This window comes from Phytophthora ramorum (assembly GCF_020800215.1).
Source record: "Phytophthora ramorum isolate Pr-102 chromosome Unknown Phyram_PR-102_s0003, whole genome shotgun sequence".
Taxonomy (NCBI): Eukaryota; Oomycota; class Peronosporomycetes; order Peronosporales; family Peronosporaceae; genus Phytophthora; species Phytophthora ramorum.
Window position 1 is genome coordinate 4,724,559 of NW_027150649.1, and position 24,206 is coordinate 4,748,764.

Here is a 24,206-nt window from a genome sequence, read left to right on the forward strand (position 1 = left end):
GTGAAGATTTCATGTTGTAGGTTCCCGTCTTGCGTCGTCAATCAAACGTCTATTGCACACAAGATCAAAGTAATAAAGTTAGATGTGCAGCTCCTGGCCCCGGAACTGCGGCAGGTCGTGCGAGAGTCGGCGCAGCTCCTGCATCAGCGGCGTGTGCTCGTCCGCTTTGGTGACGCCCCACGCGGGCGGCGGCGGCTGGTGCTGCCGCTTGACGTTCATCATGTAGATGACGAGTGCCCCGGGGATGAGCTCTGGGATGGCGTAGAACAGCCACGGGTTGGCCACGTGCGGATCGAACACGTCGATGGCCGGCATGGAGAAAAGCAGCAGCAGGCTGCGGTACAAGAAGAGCAGCGACGCCACGGCGCCGATGAGCGACAGCCGCGCAGCGATGGTGGCGGCCAGCGGCGAGAACTCGATCTTGAGCAGCACGGCGCGCAACTGCAGCGCGCACCTGGCCAGCATAACAGCCAGCAGGAAGAAGCACAGTGCCACGAAGCCGTACTCCATCTCGAAGAGCACCATCTTCTCCCCTGGGAAGAGCGTCTTGAGCACGAGCAGCGCGCACTCAACCAGGTAGATCCACACATTGGCCACGAGGAAGAGTTTCCTGGACCGACCAGAGCGTTGCGCGCCGGCGCCGCGTGTATACTCGGCGATGACCGACTGGCTGGCGGCCACGCGGGCCAGGGGCTGCTCGGCACGCAGCGCCTGCGCGCGCACATCCTCCCAGAAGCGCAGCAGCAGCGTGAAGGCCGAGAAGTAGAGCAGCGTGGCCAGCTTGCCGAAGGACGTGACGCCCAGCACGTAAATGTCGATGTCCGTGGGCAGCAGCGGCGTGATGAACACCATGTGCTCGTAGCGGTCGCCCTCCACCCACTGGAACATGTGCATGTTGCTGAGCACGAGCCACGCGATGCGCGAGAAGTAGGCGAAGCTCAGGAACGTCGGGAACCAGCGCATCCGCTTGACCGGCAGCAGGTGCGTCGCGTGGCCGTGCTCGCCCAGCCGCCCGCGCTGGATGCTGACGGACAGCGTGTAGGCCAACACCGCCGCGTAGCAGTAGGCCGCGCCCGCCGCCGCCGACTGCGTGTAGAAGCAGTGGCGCGCGCCGAACAGGCAGATCTTGTTGAGCAGCTCCATGTATCACGGCGACTGGAGACCGAGGAGGAAGGAGCTCTCTGCCGACACGCGAATGTATAATGTAATAGCCTGTAGCATTAGATTCTGGTAAGTGTCCTAAACGAGCAAAATAAACTGTGATATTTAATTTACCTTATACATTTGATATTTTTGATGTACGTTTGACTTGGCGGTGGACCACCAGAGTCAATTGGGGACGAGATGAAGCGAGTAAAAGTCTAATGTCTACATATATTGTCTTCCCAGCTAGGTGTACAATGCTTTCTACCATATCGATCTAATATACATCTCTACACGTCGTAGCACACGCTCTTCCGGCGTGATGGCGCTGTTGCTGCTGCAGGCTCCGAGTCGGGCTCCTCTGAAGCTTCGTGGGCATTGCTGCAGTCACGATTGTCGCTTGATATGCCGCTCTCCAGCGCTTGGGGCGTCCCATGACAGCCCGAACTCGCCTTGGAATCCAACGGAGGCTGCTGCTGCCGTCTTCGACTCTTGCTGCTCGGGCCGCACAACCAGTCCAGCACCTTCTCCACCTCGGACGACGGCACCACCAGGATGAGCCACAGCAGAGCGAACGCCACCAGCAGCAGCAGCACGCCAACGCCCAAGTACACTCGAGACCAAAAGACCCAGCCAGCTCGCCACGCCGACGCCTCCGCGTCCGAGAAGTGCGTCGAGTGAAACTGGAGCTTGGGTGCCCAACCTCCGGAACACACGCCACTCTCCCCACTTAACAAGGACGGCTCCACACACGCGAACCCCACCATCTTCCGCGCCGAGTCGAATTGCACGTAGTACGCACGCAGGAACGTCACGCCCAGCACCACAACCTCCTCGTGCTCCTTCCCTTGCGGAACGTTGGTCGTCATGGCCGACGTGGCAGGCGTGTGAACCTGCTTGCTCTTCTTGGACGTGAACAGCGCGTGCACGTCCAGCTGCGGCGCGCAGATCAAGTCGTCGCACCGTGCGTAGTCCGTGCCCTGTAGCACCAGCGTCTGCGTCTTCGGCGGTGAGCCACCCGACGCTTCTTCCATCACGAAACTAAACCTCAACGCCGGGAACATCTCCGGCGTGCAATCTGCGCAGGCATACCCACTCACGACGTGCGGGTTGGCGCGGAGCTCTCGGTCGTGCTCAACGCGTATGTGCTGCTGAATCTCCGCGATGGTCGCGTCGAACGCTCTTCGCGGCAGCAGTAGCAGCGACGTGCCAGAGTCCACGATGGCCACAGCCGCCGAGACCGCCACGATCCCCTCCCCACTACCAGAAAGCTGCTTCGATCCTGTGTCCGATCTTGACTTGAAGCTTCCGACTGTGAGTCGATGGAGACGAATAGCCCAGAAGCCGTGTGCGCGACGACTGGACGGGTACCTCACGACTGGGAAATGATGCCAGGCCACCTGCGATTGATTCGCATGCGGTAAGTGTGCAACAGGCAGTGAGTCGTCCACTCCGCCGAAGATCAGCTGTGCAGGCGGCAACGCGCCAGGCAGCGGATTGATGTAGAAGGAGAAGCGCTGCAGCCGAGGGTCCGACTTGAGCAGGCTGGGCTTGGTGATGAGCGCCAGCGCCTCGAGTCCGAGACCCACGATGCCGTCGGCCTGGAACCGCTGCAGCCTTTTAGTGGTCTTGCTGGCACTGCCCATGTGAACTCCCGCGAGCGTCAGCGTGTCTTGCTGTGCGTCGCCTCCGAACAGCGAGATCTGTTCGCGCACGATACTGCCGGAGGCGTTCCCGCTGCCGTACTCGAGGCGGAAGGGCTCGTCCAGCGCCTCGTGCGAGCGCGAGACGGCCGCGTGGTAGCGTCTGGAGCCAGCGCAGTCCGCGCACTTGGTCTCGGGCAGCCAAATGTCACTGGAGCCTGTGTCGAAGATGACCTGGAAGCGCTGCGGAGGCGACCCCACGCCGATGGAGCCGAAGAACTGCATCTGGTCGTAGTTCTCTAGCGGGATGCGCAGCAGCTCAGCAGCCGAGGGGGAGGACGCGCAGGCAGCGAGCGACAGCGCCACGGCCGCGCAACGGAGGCGGCGACGCGCCATAGCGACTCGCTTTGATGGAAATGGAGATTAACAGAGCTGCTGACTCCTCGCGAAGAGACAGATCTCGGGGGATGGGCAACGCAGAAGTGACTAATGGCTTCCGAAGTTTGATGCCGGGCATCAACAAGCCATCTAGTTAAGGTTTTTATAGTAGTAAAACGACGTATAATTACATATCTTGTATTATCGACTACTATATTCTTTTACATAGGGGAGCCACTTCAAACAGAAAAAACGGTGCAGTCGGTAGCAGCAGAAACTCTCGCGCCACCGACACAGTTGCCTTCCTCGCGACATCACAACGATTGGCTTGAACTTGCCGCGAGTTCATGTCAACCACTGTGGCAGCAACCACAGAGGCATTGATTTCAAGAGCTCCAAGTGAGACTCGTTGGTCCGACTAATATCGATACAGAGGTCGAGCTGTCTGCACCGTGACTTGCCGATGAGAACTCGGCCGCTCCAAGCAGAATGCTCTAGCGTCATAAGGCAGTAGAGCCAAGCTGCAGGAACCTTCCTCGTGACTCGATGCACAACACAACGAAAACCCAAGTGGTTGCTTGACTCCGTCCTTGTGACGAAAACTACTAAAGCTAACGGTGCGGCATTCATTGTGAATTGACTTCGAGTGCCATCATGTAAAACTCTGCCCCACGAGGTCCTGGATTGTACCCCTACGAAGACCAAAGCAATTTTGCTACATGTATTGTACGAGCCACGTACTGATGCGCTACGCTAAGTTCTACTAGTGAACTTTGTTCTTCGGATCTAAGCTTACTGTACATCTCAAGATGAAAAGCAGTCTCATGATTCAACTACAGTAGCGTGTCGATCGCTTCATTGTATGACTGATCCGTCTACATGGCGAAATGGTGCGCGTACATGCGTCCCTCGTCCGTGCTAGCGGCCATGCGCACCAGCATGAGGTTGGTGGCCGTGTTGGTGACGGCCTGCAGTCGATTGATGAGCAGCATGACGCCGCCGAAAGCAAGCGGTGTTGGCGGCAGATCTTCCGTGCTACAGAAGCCCTGCCACACGGTGAGGAAATACACAATGTGCGACTGTGGCAGCGCGACGTCCCCGAAGCTCGCGACCACCGAGTAACCAAAGAGAAACGCACTGTTGCTGAAGTCGAGCGGTAGCCCGCAGTCGGTGTAGCTAACCACCCAAAGCAGAATCATCGGAAGTCCGACTGCCTGAGCGAGGCGGTTGCACGCCGACAGCACCGGGAACAGGGCGCCGAAGACAGCGGGGGGTACCTCACGCGAGCGCAGCACGGTCTTGGTGGCGATTGCGAGTGGCAGCACGGGAGACTGCAGCAGCACACTGTAAAGCAGTGCCGGCATGACCTTGAGCAGCCACCCAAACGGCTGCCGTCGCGTGACACAGAAGAAGAGGAGCGGGCACACCACGAGGCTCTGGATGGCGCTCACGAGCAACATGCCGAGGCACCACCGACCGGCAAACGACGACAGCTGCGTGTTTGCTGGGTCTACGAGCACCGAGCCGATGGTGAGTGGCAGGATGGCAACGAGCGCCAGAGACTGCAGCCAGTCGAGGATCATGAAGAGCGCAGCGTACAAATGCACGAATAGTCTGAGCAGTGGGTTGCGCCTTGCGTCGCCACGGTCACGACCCACGCCGCCGCCGCGAAAGCTTCGCGTGACGGCCACGCCCAGAACCGTAGCAATGACCATGGAGCTCGTGTAGTAGTCGGCGCTCAGTGCCTCGATGACATTGTTTGGGACATAGAGTTCGCCAAGTAAGAAGACGTACTCCGTGAAGCTCAGCTGCGGGATGGACTCCGGCAGGCCTAGCATGGAGTTGACATCCACGAAGCTCGGAAACACTGCGGCGGTGCTGTTTGCCTCGTCAAATTCCTCGGAGTTGCAAGCAAGCGACGTGCCGTTCAGCTCGAGGAACTTGGAGTTGCTGCATTGAAAGCCAAACCGGGCGCTGGAAGACTCGAAGGCGAGATCTCCTGTCTGCTTTAGAGATGAGCGGACAGCGCTAGCCATAATGATTGCCATCATGATAGAAAGCAGGCAGACCACCAAGTAGAAGCCCAACGTCTTCAACCACAGTCGCCATAGTGCTCCTCGCGTGGTCAGGGTGGACACGGAGAAGACCACTTGGCAAATACCCATGGGCACAGCAGTGCAGTTGACGAGGCGAATGTAGAGCGTGCCTGCTTCGTTGAGCCAGTAGCCGTAAGCTTCAGGCGGGTCGGCAGATAGAACTGCAAACCCGATGCCAAAGCCCAACGCCATGAGCACAAGGAGTACAAACGAGTTCATGGACCGAGGCGGGTGCTGAAGTGCCTGGGAGTGGATCTCGTCGAACGGCGTCGAGGTTCTATTCGGCTCCGACGGTGGACGTGAAGGACGCGAGCTCGGAGGGTCTCCTGGAGGTGTGCCTAGTATGTCATATGAATCGACGGGAGTACCGAGTGGCACGTCCTGCGCTGCAGCACTCGTGAAATTGGTCCGGGTGATTGACTCATGGGCCATCAGAGGTCTCGATGGACGGCCGTAAGGCGGACTCGCAGTGTATCCCGTGTTTTCTGTCATCTCGGCTTCACTACCGAAAACACTGCCGCCCCCGCCGTGTAGCGCAAGGCTGCCGCGAAGATACTGGTAGAACGAGGTTGACGAGATGCTGGCAGCCTCGTAGGCACGAGGGAACCGCTGCTGTTGCTCCTCGATCTGCTCTTGTTGCTGTCTTTGGAGGGTTTGCAGCCTCTGGTTCTGTTGGTGAAGTTGCTGCAGGTGGAGCTGTGGACCCCGAGGAGGCTCATATTCCGACGTTGACGTATCGACGCTAACGAAGCTGTTGAATGCTGCTCGATTGCGGAAGGACTGGAACGTGACCTCCTCGTCGGCGTTTTCGTGCAAGCCATCCGGGTCCGATAAGATTGACTCCAAGCCGTCACTGCCTAGCGAGATGCGGTAGCTGGTTCGCTCGACGTCCAGGACCTCGTCAGTGTCGTAGAGGCTGAGATCGAGCTCGCTGTGAGTATCGCTGTCGTCGATCTCGCTGCCTTCGTAAATGACGTGGCGTGGTTTGCTCCTGCGCAGACTACTAATGCTGTCGAGACTGCCGGGGCCGATGCTCATGTCGGACTCGGACTCGGACACGCTTCTCGGCGGGACGAGGTGCTTCGCCCGCTCATTGTTGCGCCAGTGGTGTGCACGCCCAGCTCTGGCCGCGGTCACAACGCTTGTTTGGTGAGTGCCTCGACACCACCAAGCCAAGTCGCAGGCAAGGGGCGCTTTTAGACGCCAACAGCGACGAGGATGGAGGTGCTGCGTAACGGACGCCCAAGGTTAAGTTGAAGTGGTCAACATGGCTACACTCGATCGGTGTTTGGATACCTAGCTCTCGACTCGACGATCGCTATCAGCACGCGCGGCGAAAGCGACCGCACGGCACGAAGGCATGTGAGCTGAGCCATAGGGACCATGCCGCTCACCGTTGTCGCGGATTGTCGTGGTAGGCAGGCAAAGATACGCTGGAGAAGACAGCGCCCAGCTCAGCAGCGCACTCGCCGTTCGAAGCGGTTGTGGATATAATAACAAGGGCCCGGCCTGAAGGGGACGGTGAGAACTTCAACCCGTTCCAGTTGGCTCTTCCGTTCGCGTCAGCGAGTCATCACGCGGATTTTCGGCCGCCATGAGGCCTCTTGCTCTACACGTAGACAGTGGCTCCTCGCCTGCGGAGAAGCTGCTCGCTAGAAGCTGTTCGCCATCGTGCAGAGGTGCTAGCACCACCCGACATTGCTGTAGCCTGCGCCGTAGGGGGCTTGCGAGTGGATCTTTACAGAGAGCATTGACGTTACCTACATGTACACGCACGAGTCTCCGCTCGCTCGTTGTTCGTCCGCCCTGCCCTATCCAGACGAAGCCAGCCAGCAAAGCCTGGCAGCGAGGCGGTTAAACACCGAGAGCAATTTTCTGTGCGACAGCGATCGCAGCACGCTCGACACCGGACGATTTCGTCGCTGCAAGATGGTCACGGCACACACACAGCCGCTGACTAGCTCAGGTAGTCGGAGCGGACTGGTCAACTGTAGTCGAGCTTCATTTTTGCAATCGCGTGCGAGGCCTTGTCGTTCGCGTGCGTGGGGTCGTCGCGTGTGGATCCTCGCTCGCCTCGACGCAGATGGCGGCGGCATGTCAGCCACAAGGACGTGTTCGCAAGGGCCTGCAGCTACGGCGGAACGTTCCCAGGCCTGGGTTAATAGTGAGCTAATCGACCGTCGAGCAATACATGTAGTGCTAGCAATAGCAACAGTGCCAGCGTCCTGTCCTGATTCGGCGACGGTTTCTGAGCTTCTAGCGGCGAGATGAGATCGTGTCAACCTTGACACGCATTAGACCTTAGTCCGTAGATGCAAGATGCGATCTTGTCAGCCAAAGTCTCTGATGCATTTTTCGCCCTTGCACTTCGCTGCAAACGGACGTCAAAAACGCGGGGTGCTCGTCGTCGTCGTCGGGACCGGTGCGAGCCCGGCCTGGATAGCAGAGCCACAAGACAGCGGCATCTGTCGGCGCCAGGTGCTGCTCTTGTGGTACAGCGATGCGACGACGCGCCAGCAGGTTGAGAAAATCACTTGCCTGAAGTAGCGGAGACCAAGCCCCGCAGCAGGACAAGAGTCAGTGGCGGGGCTCGTCCATACCAAGGGATTTCCCTGCAGGATAAGCACGTGAGCGGGTGAGGCATGCGAGAGAGTGCAGCGCCGTGCCTCTGCCTCTCGGGATCGTCGGCTCGCCGCGCAAAATGCGCGTCGTCGAGCCTCTCCGCCGGCACAGTTCTGGGTCATTCCCCAATTTCCCTCCGAGACCGAACATCAGCCCTTCGTCCCCGGTTGGAGATTCCCGTCCAACAGAGTTTTTAACCGTCCCCTGTTACAGTAAACCACAATCATGAAGGTGTACACGACCATTGTGCTCGCGGCCATGGCCATGCAGGTCGTGCTGGGCGGCGGCGGCGGCGGCATCACGTTTGACAACGCCGGTAGCTACTCGCCGGGCAACGCTGAAGGCTCGTCCGACACGTACACGCAAAACGGCGGCAAGACCGGCGTGAACACGCCGGTGCCGGCCACGACGACAGCCACTCCGGTTGCCACCCCGGCCACCCCCGTGTCGACCCCGGCCACCCCCGTGTCCACTCCGGCCACGCCCGTGTCGACCCCGGCCACCCCTGTGTCCACTCCGGCTGGCACCACGGCCACGCCTGTGTCCACCCCGGCTTCCACGACGGCCACCCCAGTTTCGACTCCGGCCGCTACGACTGCCACGCCTGAATCGACTCCGGCCTCCACCACTGTTGTGCCTGGCACGGATGCTCCGACGGCCACGCCGGCGGCTACGACGCCGACTTCCGAGCAGGGATCCGGCTCGACCGAGCAGAGCACTCCGACATCCACGCCGGCAGCCACGACTCCCGTGTACGGCTCTGGCTCCGGATCGTCCCCGGAGCAGCAGGTGCCTTCGACGACGCCTGCCGCCACGACGCCGACGACGGAGCTGGGATCTGGCTCAGGCTCTTCGCCTAGTCAGCAGACTCCCGTGTCCACCCCGGCTGCCACGACGCCTACCTCAGAGCTTGGCTCCTCAGACGAGGACACTCCGTGTCCGACTTTGGAGTACAACTACCCGAGCACGACGCCGGCTGCCACGACGCCTACGACCGAGCAGGGAAGCGGCGAGGAGGACACCCCGTGCCCGACTCTGCAGTACAACTACCCGTCCACTACGCCTGCGGCCTCGACGCCGAGTACGGGTTCTGGCGAGGAGGACACTCCGTGCCCTACGCTCCAGTACAACTACCCCCCCGCGACTCCGGCTGCTTCGACGCCGACAACGGGCTCTGGTGAGGAGGACACCCCGTGCCCGACTCTGCAGTACAACTACCCTACCACGACGCCTGCCGCCACGACTCCCACCACGGAGAACGGCTCGGGCTCGTCGCCTAGCCAGGAGACCCCCTCGACTACCCCTGCCGCCACGACTCCCACCACGGAGAACGGCTCGGGCTCGTCGCCTAGCCAGGAGACCCCCTCGACTACCCCTGCCGCCACGACACCCACCACGGAGAACGGCTCGGGCTCGTCGCCTAGCCAGGAGACTCCCTCGACTACCCCTGCCGCCACGACTCCCACCACGGAGAACGGCTCGGGCTCGTCGCCTAGCCAGGAGACCCCCTCGACTACCCCTGCCGCCACGACTCCCACCACGGAGAACGGCTCGGGCTCGTCGCCTAGCCAGGAGACTCCCTCGACTACCCCTGCTGCTACGACGCCAACGTCGGAGCAAGGCTCTGGTGAGGAGGACACTCCGTGCCCGACTCTGCAGTACAACTACCCCCCAGCGACCCCGGCGGCATCGACGCCAACAACGGGCTCTGGTGAGGAGGACACCCCGTGCCCGACCCTGCAGTACAACTACCCTACCACAACGCCTGCTGCCACGACGCCTACCACTGGCTCCGGATCGACCCCTGGACAAGATGTCCCCGCTCCGACCCCTGGTGCCACGACGCCTACCACGGGCTCCGGCTCGACCCCATGCCAGGACGTCCCCGCTCCGACCCCGGGTGCCACGACGCCTACCACGGGCTCCGGCTCGACCCCAGGCCAGGACGTCCCCGCTCCGACCCCGGGTGCCACGACGCCTACCACGGGCTCCGGCTCGACCCCAGGCCAGGACGTCCCCGCTCCGACCCCTGGTGCCACGACGCCTACCACTGGCTCCGGTTTGACCCCAGGCCAGGACGTCCCCGCTCCGACCCCTGGTGCCACGACGCCTACCACGGGCTCCGGCTCGACCCCAGGCCAAGACGTCCCTGCTCCGACCCCAGCTGGTTCAACTCCGACGTCGGAGGAAGGCTCTGGTTCATCCCCCGCTCAGTCTAGTTCGGGCTCCAAGCCTGAGCAGCAGACGCCTGTGAGCACCCCCGCTGTTACCACACCCACGTCGGAGGAAGGTTCGTCGTCGACTGAGTCCTCGGGCTCGTCGCCTAACCAGGAAACCCCGTCGACCACGCCGGCCGCTACGACTCCCACGCCCGTCCAGGGCTCTGGCTCCGCTCCTGCTGAGTCCGGATCTGGCTCATCGCCGGAGCAGCAGACGCCAGTGAGCACCCCCGCTGTTACCACACCCACTTCGGAGGAAGGTTCGTCGTCGACTGAGTCCTCGGGCTCGTCGCCTAACCAGGAGACCCCGTCGACCACGCCGGCTGCTACGACTCCCACGCCCGTCCAGGGCTCTGGCTCCGCTCCTGCTGAGTCCGGATCTGGCTCATCGCCGGAGCAACAGACGCCTGTGAGCACCCCCGCTGTTACCACGCCTACGTCGGAGGAGGGCTCATCGTCGACAGAGACGCCTGCCACCACCCCGTGTGCCAACGAGAGCGGCTCTGGCTCGCACCCTGAGCAGCAGACGCCTGAGACTACTCCTGCCGCCTCGACGCCTACGCCCGTGCAGGGCTCTGGCTCGTCCCCCGCTTCCGGCTCGGGCTCGCACCCCGAGCAGCAGACGCCTACCTCCACCCCGGCCATCACTACGCCTACCTCGGAGGAAGGTTCGTCTTCGGGATCGCACCCTGAGCAGCAGACGCCTGTGAGCACCCCCGCTGTTACCACGCCTACGTCGGAGGAGGGCTCATCGTCGACAGAGACGCCTGCCACCACCCCGTGTGCCAACGAGAGCGGCTCTGGCTCGCACCCTGAGCAGCAGACGCCTGAGACTACTCCTGCCGCCTCGACGCCTACGCCCGTGCAGGGCTCCGGCTCATCCCCCGCTTCCGGCTCCGGCTCGTCCCCCGCTTCCGGCTCGGGCTCGCACCCCGAGCAGCAGACGCCTACCTCCACCCCGGCCATCACTACGCCTACCTCGGAGGAGGGCTCGTCATCGACTGAGTCTTCGGGCTCGCACCCGGAGCAGGAGTCTACGCCAGCCCCCACTACGCCCACGCCTGAGCAGGGATCTGGCTCGTCGCCCGTTGAGTCGAGCTCTGGTTCGTCCCCTGCTTCCGGCTCGGGCTCGCACCCGGAGCAACAGACGCCTACCTCCACCCCGGCCATCACCACGCCTACCTCGGAGGAGGGCTCCAGCTCGTCTCCTGCCTCTGGCTCGGGCTCGTACCCTTCCACCCCCGTGACTGAGACCCCTGTGCCCGAGACGCCGTCCACGACGACGCCTGCCACCACGACCCCGGCCACCACGACGCCTGCTACGACGACTCCGGCCACCACGACACCTGCTACGACTACCCCGGCCACGACCGCGCCGACTAAGTCTGGCAAGACCGGCGCCGGCCAGAGCACTCCGTCCGCGGAGAGCCCTGACGACGACTACACGCAGTCTGCCCAGCAGCAGTCGCGTTTCCTCCGTGCTTAAGTCTCGACCGAGCACTGGAGACTTTCGACGTCAACGGAAGCAAGTTGATTCGAAGTTTTGATACGGGAACAACTTGTTGTATCTTTGGTTCATGTCTGGTCGAGCGGCGCGCTTCGTCGTAGTAACACAGCGAATACAGCGACGCTACTTGACCTCATCAATACATTGTAGACTTCTTCACTTCCGTTTCGCCTTGTTTATAGTTTGTGTTCGAATTCACGCAGGGCTTAAGAAACTGATGGTTAATCTTTTTGGTCTGATATTTGAGACCGATTTCTCGTTCCTTTTTGATTAGCAAAATCCAGCCAAAGTGTCCGAAAGGCTCACAAAGCGCAATGAGCCCGCCCAAGGCCGAGAAGACCGTCCATGGAGAGCTGCCGACGCCCGCGGGTCTGGACGCCAACGGTATCACCATGGGCCAATGGTCCAGCCCCGTGATCCCCGAGGAGCCCGAGTCCTTCGTGTCGTCCAATTGCAGCATCGAGGCGTGTTGCCCGTGCGTCCCCTTGGCGCAGGTCGAGGTGCGTCTCGGCCTTACGTCCTACGCCGCGGCCCTGAGCTGGTACGCGGCGGCCTTCGGGATGCTAGTCGCGGCCGTCTCGACCGTCTGGGTCTTCGTGGCCCTGTGGGTCTATTCGCAGGCCTACCGCGACGGCACCAGCGTCGTCGTCCGCGTCCTGTGCATCCTGGGGCCGCTCGCGCTGGCGGCGCTGCCGTCGCTGCTGCTTGTACGCCGCATCTCGAAGCTGCGTGGTGAGGTGCGCGAACGGTTTGACATCCCCGGCTCCGAGCGTGAGGACCGCACGGCCGCGTGGCAGGAGACCGCGCGTGCCATCCGCCAGATGCGGCGACACCTCAAGATCGACCAGGCCAAGTGCGGCGCCGTGAGCGCGCTGCCAGCCTATGTAGTGTAGTGGAGAGAGTATAAGCTGCTGCTCAATGCATGGATTGATTTAGGTTGTCCGTTTCTCCTTCTGCAGGCCTCGGTGAATGACGCAGCAGGACGCTCGACGACTGGATGGCGTACTGCCGACGGCGCTGGAAGGGCTTCAGCAGCGGCGAGAGACCATCAAGAACCTCCGCGAGATCGACAAGTTGCTTCGAGACGACCTGGACGAATCTCTGGCGACCACTTCGAGGCCTTCGAGCACACGAGGCTGCAGCTTTGGGTCGGCTCGGAATCCCGCAAGGAACCCTCGCTACTGGCTGGCCAAGTCTTCGTCAGCCCCCGGACCGGGCGCGTACGTTGCTTCGAAGGCCGACGGTCTCATTAAGCCGAAGGTTGGAGGTGGAGGAGCGCTAGGACTTCGCAGCGGGGTTTGTTGTCGTTTCCAGCCTTGCGAGTGCAAGAAGTCGAAATTTGAAGCTGTGGAAGCTCTTGCAAGCGAGTCAGATGCAAAGTATCAGGATACCAAGCAGCCTCGGCGCGCCAGCCCACAGTTCGTGGCATACGCACGACCTTCTTCAACGGAGCCAGACTTTCAAACTCGTGAGCAGCAACGACGCGTCGCTGCAGTGCAAGCAGCGAAGCAGCGATGGACGCACTTGGGCTTGAATACTGCGCCGAACCATCGATGGACTGAGCGCCGAGTAGGTGCAGGAGGAGTTCTTCCGATGGGTAAAAGTACCAGTCGGGACGGCGCAGGAAACTCAGCGGCCAAGGCAAGACTGCGACAACTGTTTGTAGCTGATCGGAAGGCCCAAAAATGTGCAACGGGGGCCTTGCGCGCTGTAAAAGCGACAGCAGTAGCGTCGATCAATTCAAAAGGTACTTCAGGTCCCGCTGTGAACATGATGAAGCTACCTGGCCGCGATAGTGTACGTTGCCAGCGCAAAAACCAGCGGGTTGTCACTGCTTTTGGCAAGTAAGAGGTGCTGTCAATGTGTTGGCATGGAATTCACGTGATGGTTCCGCCGCAAAGCTTTGCATCGAGCTCAACGGCTTCTCAGCAGCAATTTTTCTCGCTGTGGATATCTCAGTCGAAGCAGAACTGACTTTGAAGCACGAACTTTGAACGTACATTCGAGAGAGAAATGCTGGAGCAAGCGCTGACTTATCACCTCTCGATCCTACCTTCATGGCTGCAGCGCTTTCTCAAAAATATGGCTAACGAGGAGGAATTATTTTCATGTGCTTTAGCGATTCATTTGCTCAGTGGCAAACTCGGTGGAGCAAGATAAAACTCGTACAGCAATGCCTGAGCTTGATGGAAACTGCCAGGAGCGTGCTTGCTTCGCCTGACGTTTTCCGTTCGTGACTTCCTATCGGCTGTGGCTGCTGCAACAGATCCCGATTTTGGCAGAATGCAGCGTGAATACCAACCTAGAGAGCTCGTGGCCAAGTGTGCAGTCATTGAATCCAATGCGCCGGATTTAAGCGCGATGACCCTACTCAAGACCGAGAAGGCCGTCCACGGAGAGATGCTATATGGAATAACCCCCAACTAGGACACACGGACTCAAACACGGTTGATTTATCCAGGCAGTCATAATGGTTTACTCCGGAGTCAGCGGTAAGTACTCAGCGTTAAGGCCACGCCCTCGATTTTCTCCTTGAGTTCGTCGGTCTGCTTTTAATGAACTTGCTGAAGAACCTCTTCGCCTTTCCTAAACCGAGCACTATTTCTTCATCCGTCTCGGTAGTTTGTTCGTCCCCCTTCAGGTAGCGGTGGCCTTCGTTGGTGAGTTCCTGGTGTAGTGGATCCATCGCCAGGTTCTTGATCTGGACGTAGCTCTCAGCAGTCGCAAGGGTACCCCAGGAGACAACACTATTGCTACTGTGTCCACAACCAGATAATTGAGCCAAGCCAACACCGAGGTCTCCAAGGTATCTTCATTGAGCGCTGAGCCCACGGTCCGCTCGCTCTCTGATGGCGACACCCGTAAAAAATCGTTGCGGGGCAAGGATGAATCGGAAGATGTGGAAGACGAAAACGAGGAGGAGAGAGCAGGCGGTACGGAAATTGCCATGTGGGCCCATGGCCTCGCAAGGGAAGACGCCAAGATTGTGCGCCAGATCGCGAAACAAAACTCCCCGGAACATATTCTCCGTAAGATCGGCGCCCCCTTCGAGATCGTCAATGGGCACAAGGTTTTTTCGATACACGACCCAAAGTACCAAAAGTACCTGCAGTGGCTCATACGCTATCGCGACGATCCTCTAACCTTTTCTTAGTAAGGTTAGTTTGACACACATCGCGAGACAAGGTCAATTGTGCGAGCACTACTACATGTAGCCCATTCAGGATTTCGAAAAACCGTGCCATGAACAGCAATTGAGCTAAGAAACCTGTCTTTGATTTCACTATCTAAATTATTGGCGTCGTGGTTGTTTCAGGTTACGCCATTTCCAGAGCCACCGACTTACATGGTCATCAATCCCTAGCTTATAGACGTCAATCAAGTCGAGTTGAGGTTAAGATTTCCCCTGCTGAGATAGATGAAAGCATACAAAGGTTCTTGGATCAAAGAGATATTGATCTTTCGAAACTCCGCGCTGGAATTGGTAAATGGGCGTTCTTGGAACCTTGGCTGTTCGCGCTGAGGCACAGTCTGCTGAAAGAGGACCCCGACTCATGAGGGTCGTGCTGCACACATTTGCTGGAGCTCCCAAAGAATGAATTGAATCACCGAGACCGAAGGCAATCGCAGCGCCTCCTAGAAGCAGTGTAGCTTTTTACGCTCCTTGCCATCGTTGGCAGCAACAATTCACGAAAATTCTTCTCGTTAAGAGATCCCACTTCTTGTTCGTAGGAAAGCGTCGGATCAACCACCCCGAGTGGGATTTTCTTCTTCTTCGAACGCTTTCGTCTCAAGACCCCCTTGCAATGCAGTCGTCAGGTCGTGCGCAACTCTGCTTTGATTTTTACGTGACCTGTGGAAGCATAGTTATAGTTGTTTACGCCAAAGAAAACCATAAACCTGATTGCTTTTGAAAAAACTACAGGCCAGGGATTGATAGTAAAATACAAATAGTACTATATAATAAATTATACATTATTTAATACTACTATCATATTGCCGTACAATCGGCGATATTACTTGTATAGTAGCGAATTATTTACGATATTAGTACTATTTCAAATGCATATTTCCAATTTACGATTGTTTGAAATGAAAATCCTGCGATCGCAATAAAAGCGCTGTTTTTTTTCTTATAGAGCGTCTCGGAGTAGTCAGGGACAAAACATCATTTTCAGAGCGCTTGTCCGGATGGGAACCAAGCAAGGCCTTCATGTTTCAACTCTACAGTCTCGGGCGGATGAAGCGCTTCAGGATTGGCATGCTTTCGCAATTAATTTAGTTCCGGAAGGAGCTCATCAACTACTTTCCAGGAGCGCGTTCCCCAGTGGTTCGACCGTCATGATTAATTAAGAACTCGAGCAGAGAATCTCCGAGCCGAGAAGCAATTGCTTCTTAAACACAACAAAACCGAGATCATGAAGATGGAGGGAGGCTATCGAGGAAAAGGAGGACGCTAGAGCACTGAATATGCATATTCATTGCTCGTATATGCATAGGGAACTTGGTAGCGGGTAGTAGACCTACGTACTAATCGTACGTATAATACTAATCGTTGCTTTTGCTTGACCACGTTTTGGATCTTAGCCTCGGAATTTCCGAGTCGGAACCAAATCTCTGTGTGGGAAAACGAAAATGTCCCTATGGTACGGAAGAATCCGTTTGTCCGATTGTGCTACGTATGTAGTGTATGCTGCAGCCATTGAGATACAAACACTTCTGTTGTGACGTTTACTCGAAGCTACAGTTGGTGGTGGTCAGTTTTCGATTTTGCAGTCGTTGGTCCTTCGCGTAAATCGAGCACTGTGTCTCGGCCTCACATCCTACGCCGCAGCCTTCGTGCTGCTGGTCGTGTGGGGCCTATCGCAACGCCTAAAATGGTGTCTGCGTCGCGAAGAACTCCTCGAACAGCTCGAGTTGCTCCGGCGTACTCGCGACAGGCAACTCACCCCAGCCGTCGCCAACGTGGTGCGTCACATTGAGTTGCGCACTAGACACCGGCCAGTTGACCAACGTGTTGCTGCCCTTGTAACTGCTGCCTTCGTTCGGGTTTCCCGTTTTCACGAAGTTGGCCCAGTACGCGTTCATCTTGGCCGCGATCTCATAGTCTTCCTCCTCCCACGGCGAGTCCGTCAGGTACAGGTTGTTCAGCACGTAGTTGATCTCGGACTCGTGATACGCGCCTTGGTCCTGTCCGGGCGGGGCGTGGTCCCAGTAGTACGTGTAAAATGACGAGGCCTCGTACTGCTGCCAAGTGTTGGCAAACAGCCACGACGATACGCGGGACGTATCGGTGTAGTGAGCGTTGTAAGCGGCGCTAGCGGAGGCAGTGTCATTGGCAGGGTAGAGCTGGAAGAACTTGTCAGCGTATTCCTCGCCGTACTGGGTCACGAGCGCTTCCTTGTACTCGGCGACCGTGAGATTCGTGGATGTAGAGGCCCCCGACTCGTCCTTGGTGTTGCCAGTGATAACAGGCACGTCGTTAGCAGGTCCGTTAACTAGCGACTCAATGTATGTGTTGGGCAGCGCGTATCCATCCAGCACAACATGCCAAGATGCGGTATTCGATGCCAGCGTGTCCATATCGACACTGCGAAACTCCTCAACAGAGCTCACGTTGTAGCTCGCCATGGCGGACTCGCCAGTGGCCTGCGCCACCTCAAGCGTGATGTAATTCTCTGCGAGCGTCGAGCACAGCGGATCGTACGGGTACCGGAGCCCCGACTCGATGATCGCATGCTTGATCAGGCCCTTCACCAGCGGACCGTTCACCATGTGATATGTGGCAGCGGAGCCGGCCGATTGACCCGCAACCGTGATCTGGCTCGGGTCGCCACCGAACGCCTCGATGTTCTCGTGCACCCACTTGAGCGCCGCGAACTGGTCCAGCACTCCCCACGTGCCCGAAGCGTTGACGCCGACGTCGGCCAGCATTTCCTCACCGAGCTCGGAGTGGGCCAGGTACCCGAAGATTCCGTCGCGGCGGTTGTAGTTGACGTACACGATGTCCTGTCCAGCCATGCCACCGCCATCGAAGAGAGAGTCACGGGCCGTTGCGTACGCCGGCGTGGACCAGAGCATGACGGGTAGCTTGGCGTCCGACGAGTTGGCAGGCGACCAAATGTTCAGGTTCAGACAGTCCTCGGATACGGTGAAGTTGCCCGTGCTAGACCGAACGCCGGGGCACATCGGACCATAATCTTCAGCGTCGCGTGTGCCCTTCCAGGAGGTTGGTGTTTGTGGTGGGCGCCAGCGGTTGCTTCCACTTGTGTCGGCAGCGTATGGGACGTTCTTCCACGTCGTGATGCTTGCCCAATTGGAAATGTTACCGGTAGGCTCCGAATCAAAGGCCGGATAGCCCTGAATCGCACCGTACGTGGTCGTTACAGGTGCATCGTAGAGCACGGCAGAAGCGAAGGACGCGCGAGCGAGCAGCAGCAGCCCCAGCTCACTGGGAAGATGCATGGCTTGACTTGGATTTCCGTTGAGTCTTTGAGTTGTAACTGGCAAAATGAAGAATGGGGAACTTCGTGTAAGCTCGCTCGTTTCGTCAGCGCTTTGCCGACAAAGTCCTAGCGTCGGGAGTGAAGAAGAAAAAATCTCGCGAGGGTAAAGCGTGTGACTGTACTTTCTGTCGATTTGCACCATTATGAGTAAGATCCTATCCATGAGGTAAGATGGCGCCCAGTAGCACGTTTGCATTTTGCGTTCGTTTTCGATCTTAGCGGTGCAAGTATCCACAATTCTGCAGGGTCGAGTCATCACCAAAGCGTGCGGATGATGCCGAATGATACGATATGCACGGTCCGGCGCGATGGCTGGTCCAATTGTCCCGTCGGCGACTGCGCACTAGTTTTGTGCGTGCTCGGTGTACAGAACATGCGGCTGGAGAAAAGGAGACCTGCCACCAGCAATAAAGTTCGTACTGCTCATAAGTTTTGCCAAGCTTACATGTATTAATACACATTGGCTCTCAAAGGTGCCATTATGCTGGAGCAAATGGATTGTCCTGTCAAGGAGGAGTGCCTGGTCCAAACGAGAACAGACCAGTTGACATGCGAGACAGGTGAGGACAAAGGGTTTGTACTGCTTACAGCTTGCACCTCTTTTGAATTTTACGGGAGATTTGGGGCACTTCGTATGTGGCAAAGTCGGATTGAGCGCGGCGGATATGGGCGATCGTATCTACACTGAGTCGAGACCCAGCGACTTGGGGAAATTCGGCGAAGTGGTTTGCAGATTCCACATGCCGTTCAAGGATTCTACTCCTAAGCAAGTCCTCGAGCTCGCAGAGGATAGGTTGCTGTTTTACCTTTGGCTCTCGTTTCCACTTCGGAAAAATGACAAGCTCTACCAAGAGCTGTCGCTGTTGCATCTGTGGCGTGTTAGCCACAAGTTTGGGAGATGGAACTCCCGGCGAAGACCAACGTGTAGTGCTGATCAAGCAAGTTATAAAGTGAGGTATCTACTCTAGTTTGTGGGCGCTGGTCCGCAGCGCTCCCTTCTGCCATCGCGGCAGTCCAGGGGAGCCGTTCCTGTTGCTTGTGCACTTGCCGTAAACAGAACTCAACACATTAGTCCGAGCGAGTCCTGGTAGTTGAGATCTGCATCACTATGGTTGTGCAGAGTTTACACCAGCCATGGCGGTTGTGAGTTTGGACAAGCTGCTTGAAGATGAATCCATGCCATCATCACAGCATCCGAATCATTTTGGCTTGGTGCAAGAGTGTCTCTCTACCAACTCGTCGATGAATTCAAGAATTATCTTTTGGGCCCATTTACTGACAAGGCGAGTTTTTGTTCGACGCCATCATAGCACAACTAACTTTGCGGACGACTTCGTGGGGTGTCACTCGACTCAGCATGAGCCGTTTCTCCGCCTTGACGATCCGTTGCCCCACATTTTGCTTTGCGAGCCAAATGAGTGGAGGACCGGCCGACATCTTCTATTCGGCGGCCTATCGACATTTGTATTTTTATAAGCGATCGAACGTGTCCACTGACAGAAGTGAGCTGCCGCCGGAGAAACCCCACGGCGATCCGTCCGCCATTGCTGCCAGAGTGTGGGCTATTTGGCGGTGCGCGCCGCCTGTCGCCATTGACGTCACCTTGGCTGGCGTGTGCCGACGTATGAGCAAGGATGACAAGCCAGTCGTCCGATACCAGACGTTAGTCGCCAAGTGGCCAAAGGTCAAGGAGATTTTGGACGCTGTCCCTCGCATCCGCTTCTGCGATCCCAGCAGCGAGGACATGGCGGAGGTTCTGCGTAACCTCGAGAATGTGGAGCGGGACGCGATTGCACGCATCGACACGTACGCTAGATGTAACGATTCGAGTGCTTTCCGACTGGAGTTGGTGTTGGGGCTGTGCCATGGCGCTCGAAGCCTTGATCGAACTGTTTGGCGCCGGCATCAACATGAGACATAAGCGCACCATTATGGTCCACATGAAGCCCGTATGCGTGGGTTCCAGCTACTGCTTTAGTGGCAGTGCAAGTGTCCGGTTTGACGCTATTGACGATAAACTGGAGCTGCCGACGCTTGGCTCGTGTGCGCTACGATGACTTTCGACCTGGGGGTCGCAACAACTTTCCTGTTCATGCTAAGACACCGGCCAGAGCCACCCGCTGGGTGTGGACACGAAATACGTCACCGACAACCGCGTGATCTGCTCTGCTAGTGCCAAGGGCCGAGCTCAATTGCACGCCGGGTGCCTGCTGTTTGCGCACGACTTCGAGGGAACTTACCACGCGCGAGTTGCAGGGGACAACAGCGTTCGGCTTTGGACCATTCCAGGGAGCCGCGGATGGTAGCGGTTTGCTGCTCGTGGCACGACTACCTCTTGCTCCGAGCTCGCTGCGTGTTTGGCTGAAGATGATTGATAACTCCCAATTGCTTTACGCGGCGACGACATCAACTCGAAGCAGCACCGTGTCGAATGGGACTTTGGCACAGGATTTATCAGTCAATGAGCCAGAACGTCGAGACGCAAACGATCGTGCAGTCCTTTCCAATGCCAACACGAATTCGCTCTTCTCAAGGCCACTGGAGGGGCAAAGATGGCCTGCGTGGACCCAACGGACACGCTGACCACGCTCAAAACGCCGCTGTTAGCCCTGGGAGGAGCTTATGCTGGAACCACACCGACAACGCAAGGAGATGACTCTGTAGTATGCACCTACGGGCGTACATACACTGTACGGTTCCCTCAAGCAGTTGTTGTTCCTGCTGGAGCTTACAGTGTTGCGGAAAACGAGGCCGTGGCGACACTTGTACTGGGACTCTGGCGATCAAACATGCTCGAATCCTGCCCCAGCGTCGGTGAATGCGCAGTGTGCAGCGTATGGCCCTGGTCTCGACGAAAAGCGTGGGCAAGGACGCATTTGTGTTGATACTAACAACGTTGTTATCACCAGCGAATGCTTCGTGAAGAAGGTCGTCTTGATAACTCGACAAACGTTGCGATTGCAGTCGTCAACGCTCTGAAGTCGGATATCTTGAACTTGTCAGCCACGAGCGGTGTCTTCGAAGAGTTGTGAGTCGTGCGCTCAGAAATTGAGGGCCGGGGGCGTGCTGACAGTCTGGACGACACTAGCGAGCGTGCTGAACAAGGATGACTACTTCGTCGTAACTCGACATCGTCGACCTAACGGATCCCACGTGTGAACTTCCTGCGACGTACGAAGCGAAGGCGTGGCGAATCTCGCGCTTCGAGCTTCGCGGCGCAGGCCTGGCGTTTGGGCGAGAATACGGCGATTCCACGCTTGGTGAGGGCCCTGCAGTTGCACCCACCGTCGCTGCGTAGACTGCTTGTGTGAAGCATGTCCTGTGCAAAAGTGATACATTCAAGGTCATTCCCAAGGCTGCCATCAACTAGCACACGCTTCATTCAACGGAAAGGGGCGTCGCCTGAATCATGTCCAACAATGAGGTATTTTTGCAGCTACGGACAGAAGGCTGACGCAACACGAACCGAGAACACGAAACTACAGCACTGTCTACAGGCAAGCCCCGTTTTGGCGAGAAACTGCCATTCGTTTACACAGAAGCGTGACCCGATTTGAACAAATGGGATGCTGCTCGAGACAGAGGAACACCTGAAACCCCCCATCGCCGCAAATAGCGGGGCTTCAATTGCCCTTATCGGCAGCTCCGGCGCCCCGTTCAATTGCGATTTGACTCCGATTTGCACTCGGCAAGCAGCGACCATGACGCAGTTCAATGAACAACCCAATCCAACACCCGATCGTTCCACGGCGACATGGTCGGCCCGCTACTTCGAGCAGCAGCAGGAACTCCGAGGGAAGCAGAAACTGGCCAACAAAATGCGACCCGCAGCTATCGGTGCCGCCCTCGCTGTGTTTGGGCGGATTGTAGTCATGCCAGTGATGCTTCTGACGGTCTTCGGCGTCACGGGTTACCTCTCCACCGGCACGTTCCTCATTGAGTACAAGAACAGCTACTTGGCGTACAGTCAAATGGATTTGGTCATGTCGGGAGGGTGCACGCCTTGCCACACGCTGTGCAAGCGGGTGATGCACCAGTTCTACACGTTCAAACACGAGGCGCTCATGAGCAAACCCACGTTCGAGGACCTGTACACGGTGACGTCGTGGGACTACAGCGTCTTGACGGACGACGAACTCGCTCTGGCTGAACGATTGGAAGCGAGTGGCGCCATTTGCTCGGGTGGCGTGGACGAGTGGGGCTCACCGCTCTCGATCATCACTGGGACAGCAGCAGAAGTGGTTGAGATCATTGGGATGATGAACTTGTCCGTGACGCCACTGGAGCTCGCAGAGGCTAAGAAAGGAATCGAGACCAAGGACGAATGCGTCACGAGGTGGGCGGTTGAGGCTCATTTGAGGCTGTTCATGTTCCAAGCGGTCAAGAACAGCATCGACTACTCGTCCATCCCAGCGGCAGATTTCAACGTCTACCCTGAATACGCTGACTGCAGACCAGCAGTGGCCAGCCAAGGCCTCATCAGCGAGAAGCAGGCGCTTTCCACCGCGGGAGAAGACTTGGTAGCTGTCGTGCCCGACATTTTGAAGCTCTTCCCGTACAGCTTCAGCAGTAGTTTACCTGTGGTCTCGCGGACGCTGGCGACGACCAGCCCTACCATCTACAACGTGAAAGCCGTCAATCAGTCACTGTTCCGGGGCTACTATGGAGGTTGTCGCGTTACCACCGTCAACACTACAGGAGTGTTCATTGAAGACACGTGCCCAGTCGTCAAGCATTGGGCAAACTACGGACTCATGCTACAGGCCCCCGACGATATCCCCGTTTGCACAACCGGTAGTGACAGTATCTGCATCCACAATTACTACAACTCGCTCTGGGAATGGGTCACCGGTACCGACAGCACTCCAGGCCGTGCACTGATGAAGATTAGTGTCTTTCGGAATCGATACGCGGACACGGTGGCGCTTAGCGTGTTGCCAGGGATGGTGGTGTTGCAAATGCTGCTCATGGGGATCATTAGTCTGTACCAGATCATGTCCCACAAACAATCAGTGCTGCTGACCCAGATCTGGGCGTATCGCTGCCAGAACGGCCGCATGCAGGTGGTTTATCTCGCTCAAATCACCTACCACCTCATCTACAACTCGGATCTGTACTACGTGGGGCTCGTCACGGGGACGCTCACGGTGGAGTCGGTGGCCAACCTCACGTTCAGCTTCTTCGTCTTCTCGTACTCGTTCATCAACCTGGCCAAGGCGCGGTCGGGGGAACAGCAACTTGATCGGTACTTTCGCCTGACCTGGGAGACCATGCAGATCATCATTACCACGTCGGTCGCAGCGGTGCTCTACTCGGTGCGATCCAAGTCGCTGAGCTGGATCGTCGACTACAATGGCCAACTGCTGCGGAAGACGACGACGCTCGGCAAGAAGTACTGCGGTCTGCACGACTCGTGCTTCCTCATGAATATCAATCTGGCTGTCGTCGTGGCTGTCATCTCCACGGTGCTGGGGCTCGTGGCGCTGTCCGCTTCTTTCTTCGTACAGAAGCGCTACGGGAAGAAACTAGGCGACAAACAAGCCAAAACCGCCTCCAACTCGTCCACGAAAGTGGCGATCCAAGCCAAAGGAGCGAATCGGTACATTGTGCACAACAGCAAGTCCGCAAGCCTCACCAAACTTTTCGACAAGAAGAACGAGACGAAGGAATTGACCGGCGAAGACAAGACGACCCCCTCGCCCCTAACAACCTTCGAGGAGCACTGTCTCGGGTCCCCATTCACCAGGTTGTTCAAGGATTGTGACGACTTTGCCTGCGTCCAGTACATGGGCAAAACCTGCACAAGCGTGGAAGCGCTGCTGCTCACGGGCTATTTGTTTTACGGCCAGCACGTGTACCAGGCCGGGTCCGTGGTGCTCCTGCTTCTAGCCCGACTCATTCCTCGTAAACTGCTGCGCACGTTCAACGTGCTGCTCATTCGATGGTACATGGACCCGGAACACGGCACGCTCACCCACGCACTGTCCTGCACCTGGTTCGCCGCCAGTGCTGAAAACTACAAGATCTCGGAGGCCACCCCAGTAGCTTAGCCGTAACAGCAGCTTTGTCAACGAATCTACTTCCACTTTCCG

At 57.8% G+C, this 24,206-nt stretch overlaps 9 protein-coding genes across 10 annotated transcripts; 5 read left to right on the top strand and 4 right to left on the bottom strand.

Moving 5' to 3' along the window:
• Positions 1-78: 78 nt before the first annotated feature.
• Positions 79-1,143, bottom strand: KRP23_4520 (uncharacterized protein; the record flags this gene model as incomplete). The annotated part of the gene is made up of 1 exon (XM_067889484.1): positions 79-1,143. The coding sequence occupies one exon, from the start codon at positions 1,141-1,143 to the stop codon at positions 79-81; it is 1,065 nt and encodes a 354-aa protein (XP_067748641.1).
• A 290-nt stretch (positions 1,144-1,433) lies between these two features.
• Positions 1,434-3,182, bottom strand: KRP23_4521 (Cathepsin E; the record flags this gene model as incomplete). The annotated part of the gene is made up of 1 exon (XM_067889485.1): positions 1,434-3,182. The coding sequence occupies one exon, from the start codon at positions 3,180-3,182 to the stop codon at positions 1,434-1,436; it is 1,749 nt and encodes a 582-aa protein (XP_067748642.1).
• Positions 3,183-4,039: 857 nt separating this feature from the next.
• On the bottom strand, positions 4,040-6,298 carry KRP23_4522 (uncharacterized protein; the record flags this gene model as incomplete). Of its 2 annotated transcripts, XM_067889487.1 has the most annotated exons (2): positions 5,400-5,421; positions 5,484-6,298. In XM_067889487.1, 2 exons carry the CDS (start codon positions 6,296-6,298, stop codon positions 5,400-5,402), a joined length of 837 nt encoding a protein of 278 aa, XP_067748644.1. The 2 variants fall into 2 exon arrangements, with proteins under 2 accessions (XP_067748643.1, XP_067748644.1); XM_067889486.1 differs by having other exon boundaries at positions 4,040-6,298.
• A 1,809-nt stretch (positions 6,299-8,107) lies between these two features.
• KRP23_4523 (Staphylocoagulase) lies at positions 8,108-11,587 on the top strand (the record flags this gene model as incomplete). The annotated part of the gene is made up of 2 exons (XM_067889488.1): positions 8,108-10,172; positions 10,362-11,587. 2 exons carry the CDS (start codon positions 8,108-8,110, stop codon positions 11,585-11,587), a joined length of 3,291 nt encoding a protein of 1,096 aa, XP_067748645.1.
• Positions 11,588-11,922: 335 nt separating this feature from the next.
• Positions 11,923-12,501, top strand: KRP23_4524 (uncharacterized protein; the record flags this gene model as incomplete). The annotated part of the gene is made up of 1 exon (XM_067889489.1): positions 11,923-12,501. The coding sequence occupies one exon, from the start codon at positions 11,923-11,925 to the stop codon at positions 12,499-12,501; it is 579 nt and encodes a 192-aa protein (XP_067748646.1).
• A 76-nt stretch (positions 12,502-12,577) lies between these two features.
• On the top strand, positions 12,578-14,035 carry KRP23_4525 (uncharacterized protein; the record flags this gene model as incomplete). Its single annotated transcript, XM_067889491.1, has 2 exons — positions 12,578-12,875; positions 13,875-14,035. The coding sequence occupies 2 exons, from the start codon at positions 12,578-12,580 to the stop codon at positions 14,033-14,035; spliced, it is 459 nt and encodes a 152-aa protein (XP_067748647.1).
• Positions 14,036-16,480: 2,445 nt separating this feature from the next.
• On the bottom strand, positions 16,481-18,073 carry KRP23_4526 (Fumonisin B1 esterase; the record flags this gene model as incomplete). The annotated part of the gene is made up of 1 exon (XM_067889492.1): positions 16,481-18,073. The coding sequence occupies one exon, from the start codon at positions 18,071-18,073 to the stop codon at positions 16,481-16,483; it is 1,593 nt and encodes a 530-aa protein (XP_067748648.1).
• A 1,455-nt stretch (positions 18,074-19,528) lies between these two features.
• On the top strand, positions 19,529-20,171 carry KRP23_4527 (uncharacterized protein; the record flags this gene model as incomplete). Its single annotated transcript, XM_067889493.1, has 2 exons — positions 19,529-19,931; positions 19,993-20,171. The coding sequence occupies 2 exons, from the start codon at positions 19,529-19,531 to the stop codon at positions 20,169-20,171; spliced, it is 582 nt and encodes a 193-aa protein (XP_067748649.1).
• A 1,644-nt stretch (positions 20,172-21,815) lies between these two features.
• Positions 21,816-24,164, top strand: KRP23_4528 (uncharacterized protein; the record flags this gene model as incomplete). Its single annotated transcript, XM_067889494.1, has 1 exon — positions 21,816-24,164. One exon carries the CDS (start codon positions 21,816-21,818, stop codon positions 24,162-24,164), a length of 2,349 nt encoding a protein of 782 aa, XP_067748650.1.
• Between the last annotated feature and the right edge of the window lie 42 nt (positions 24,165-24,206).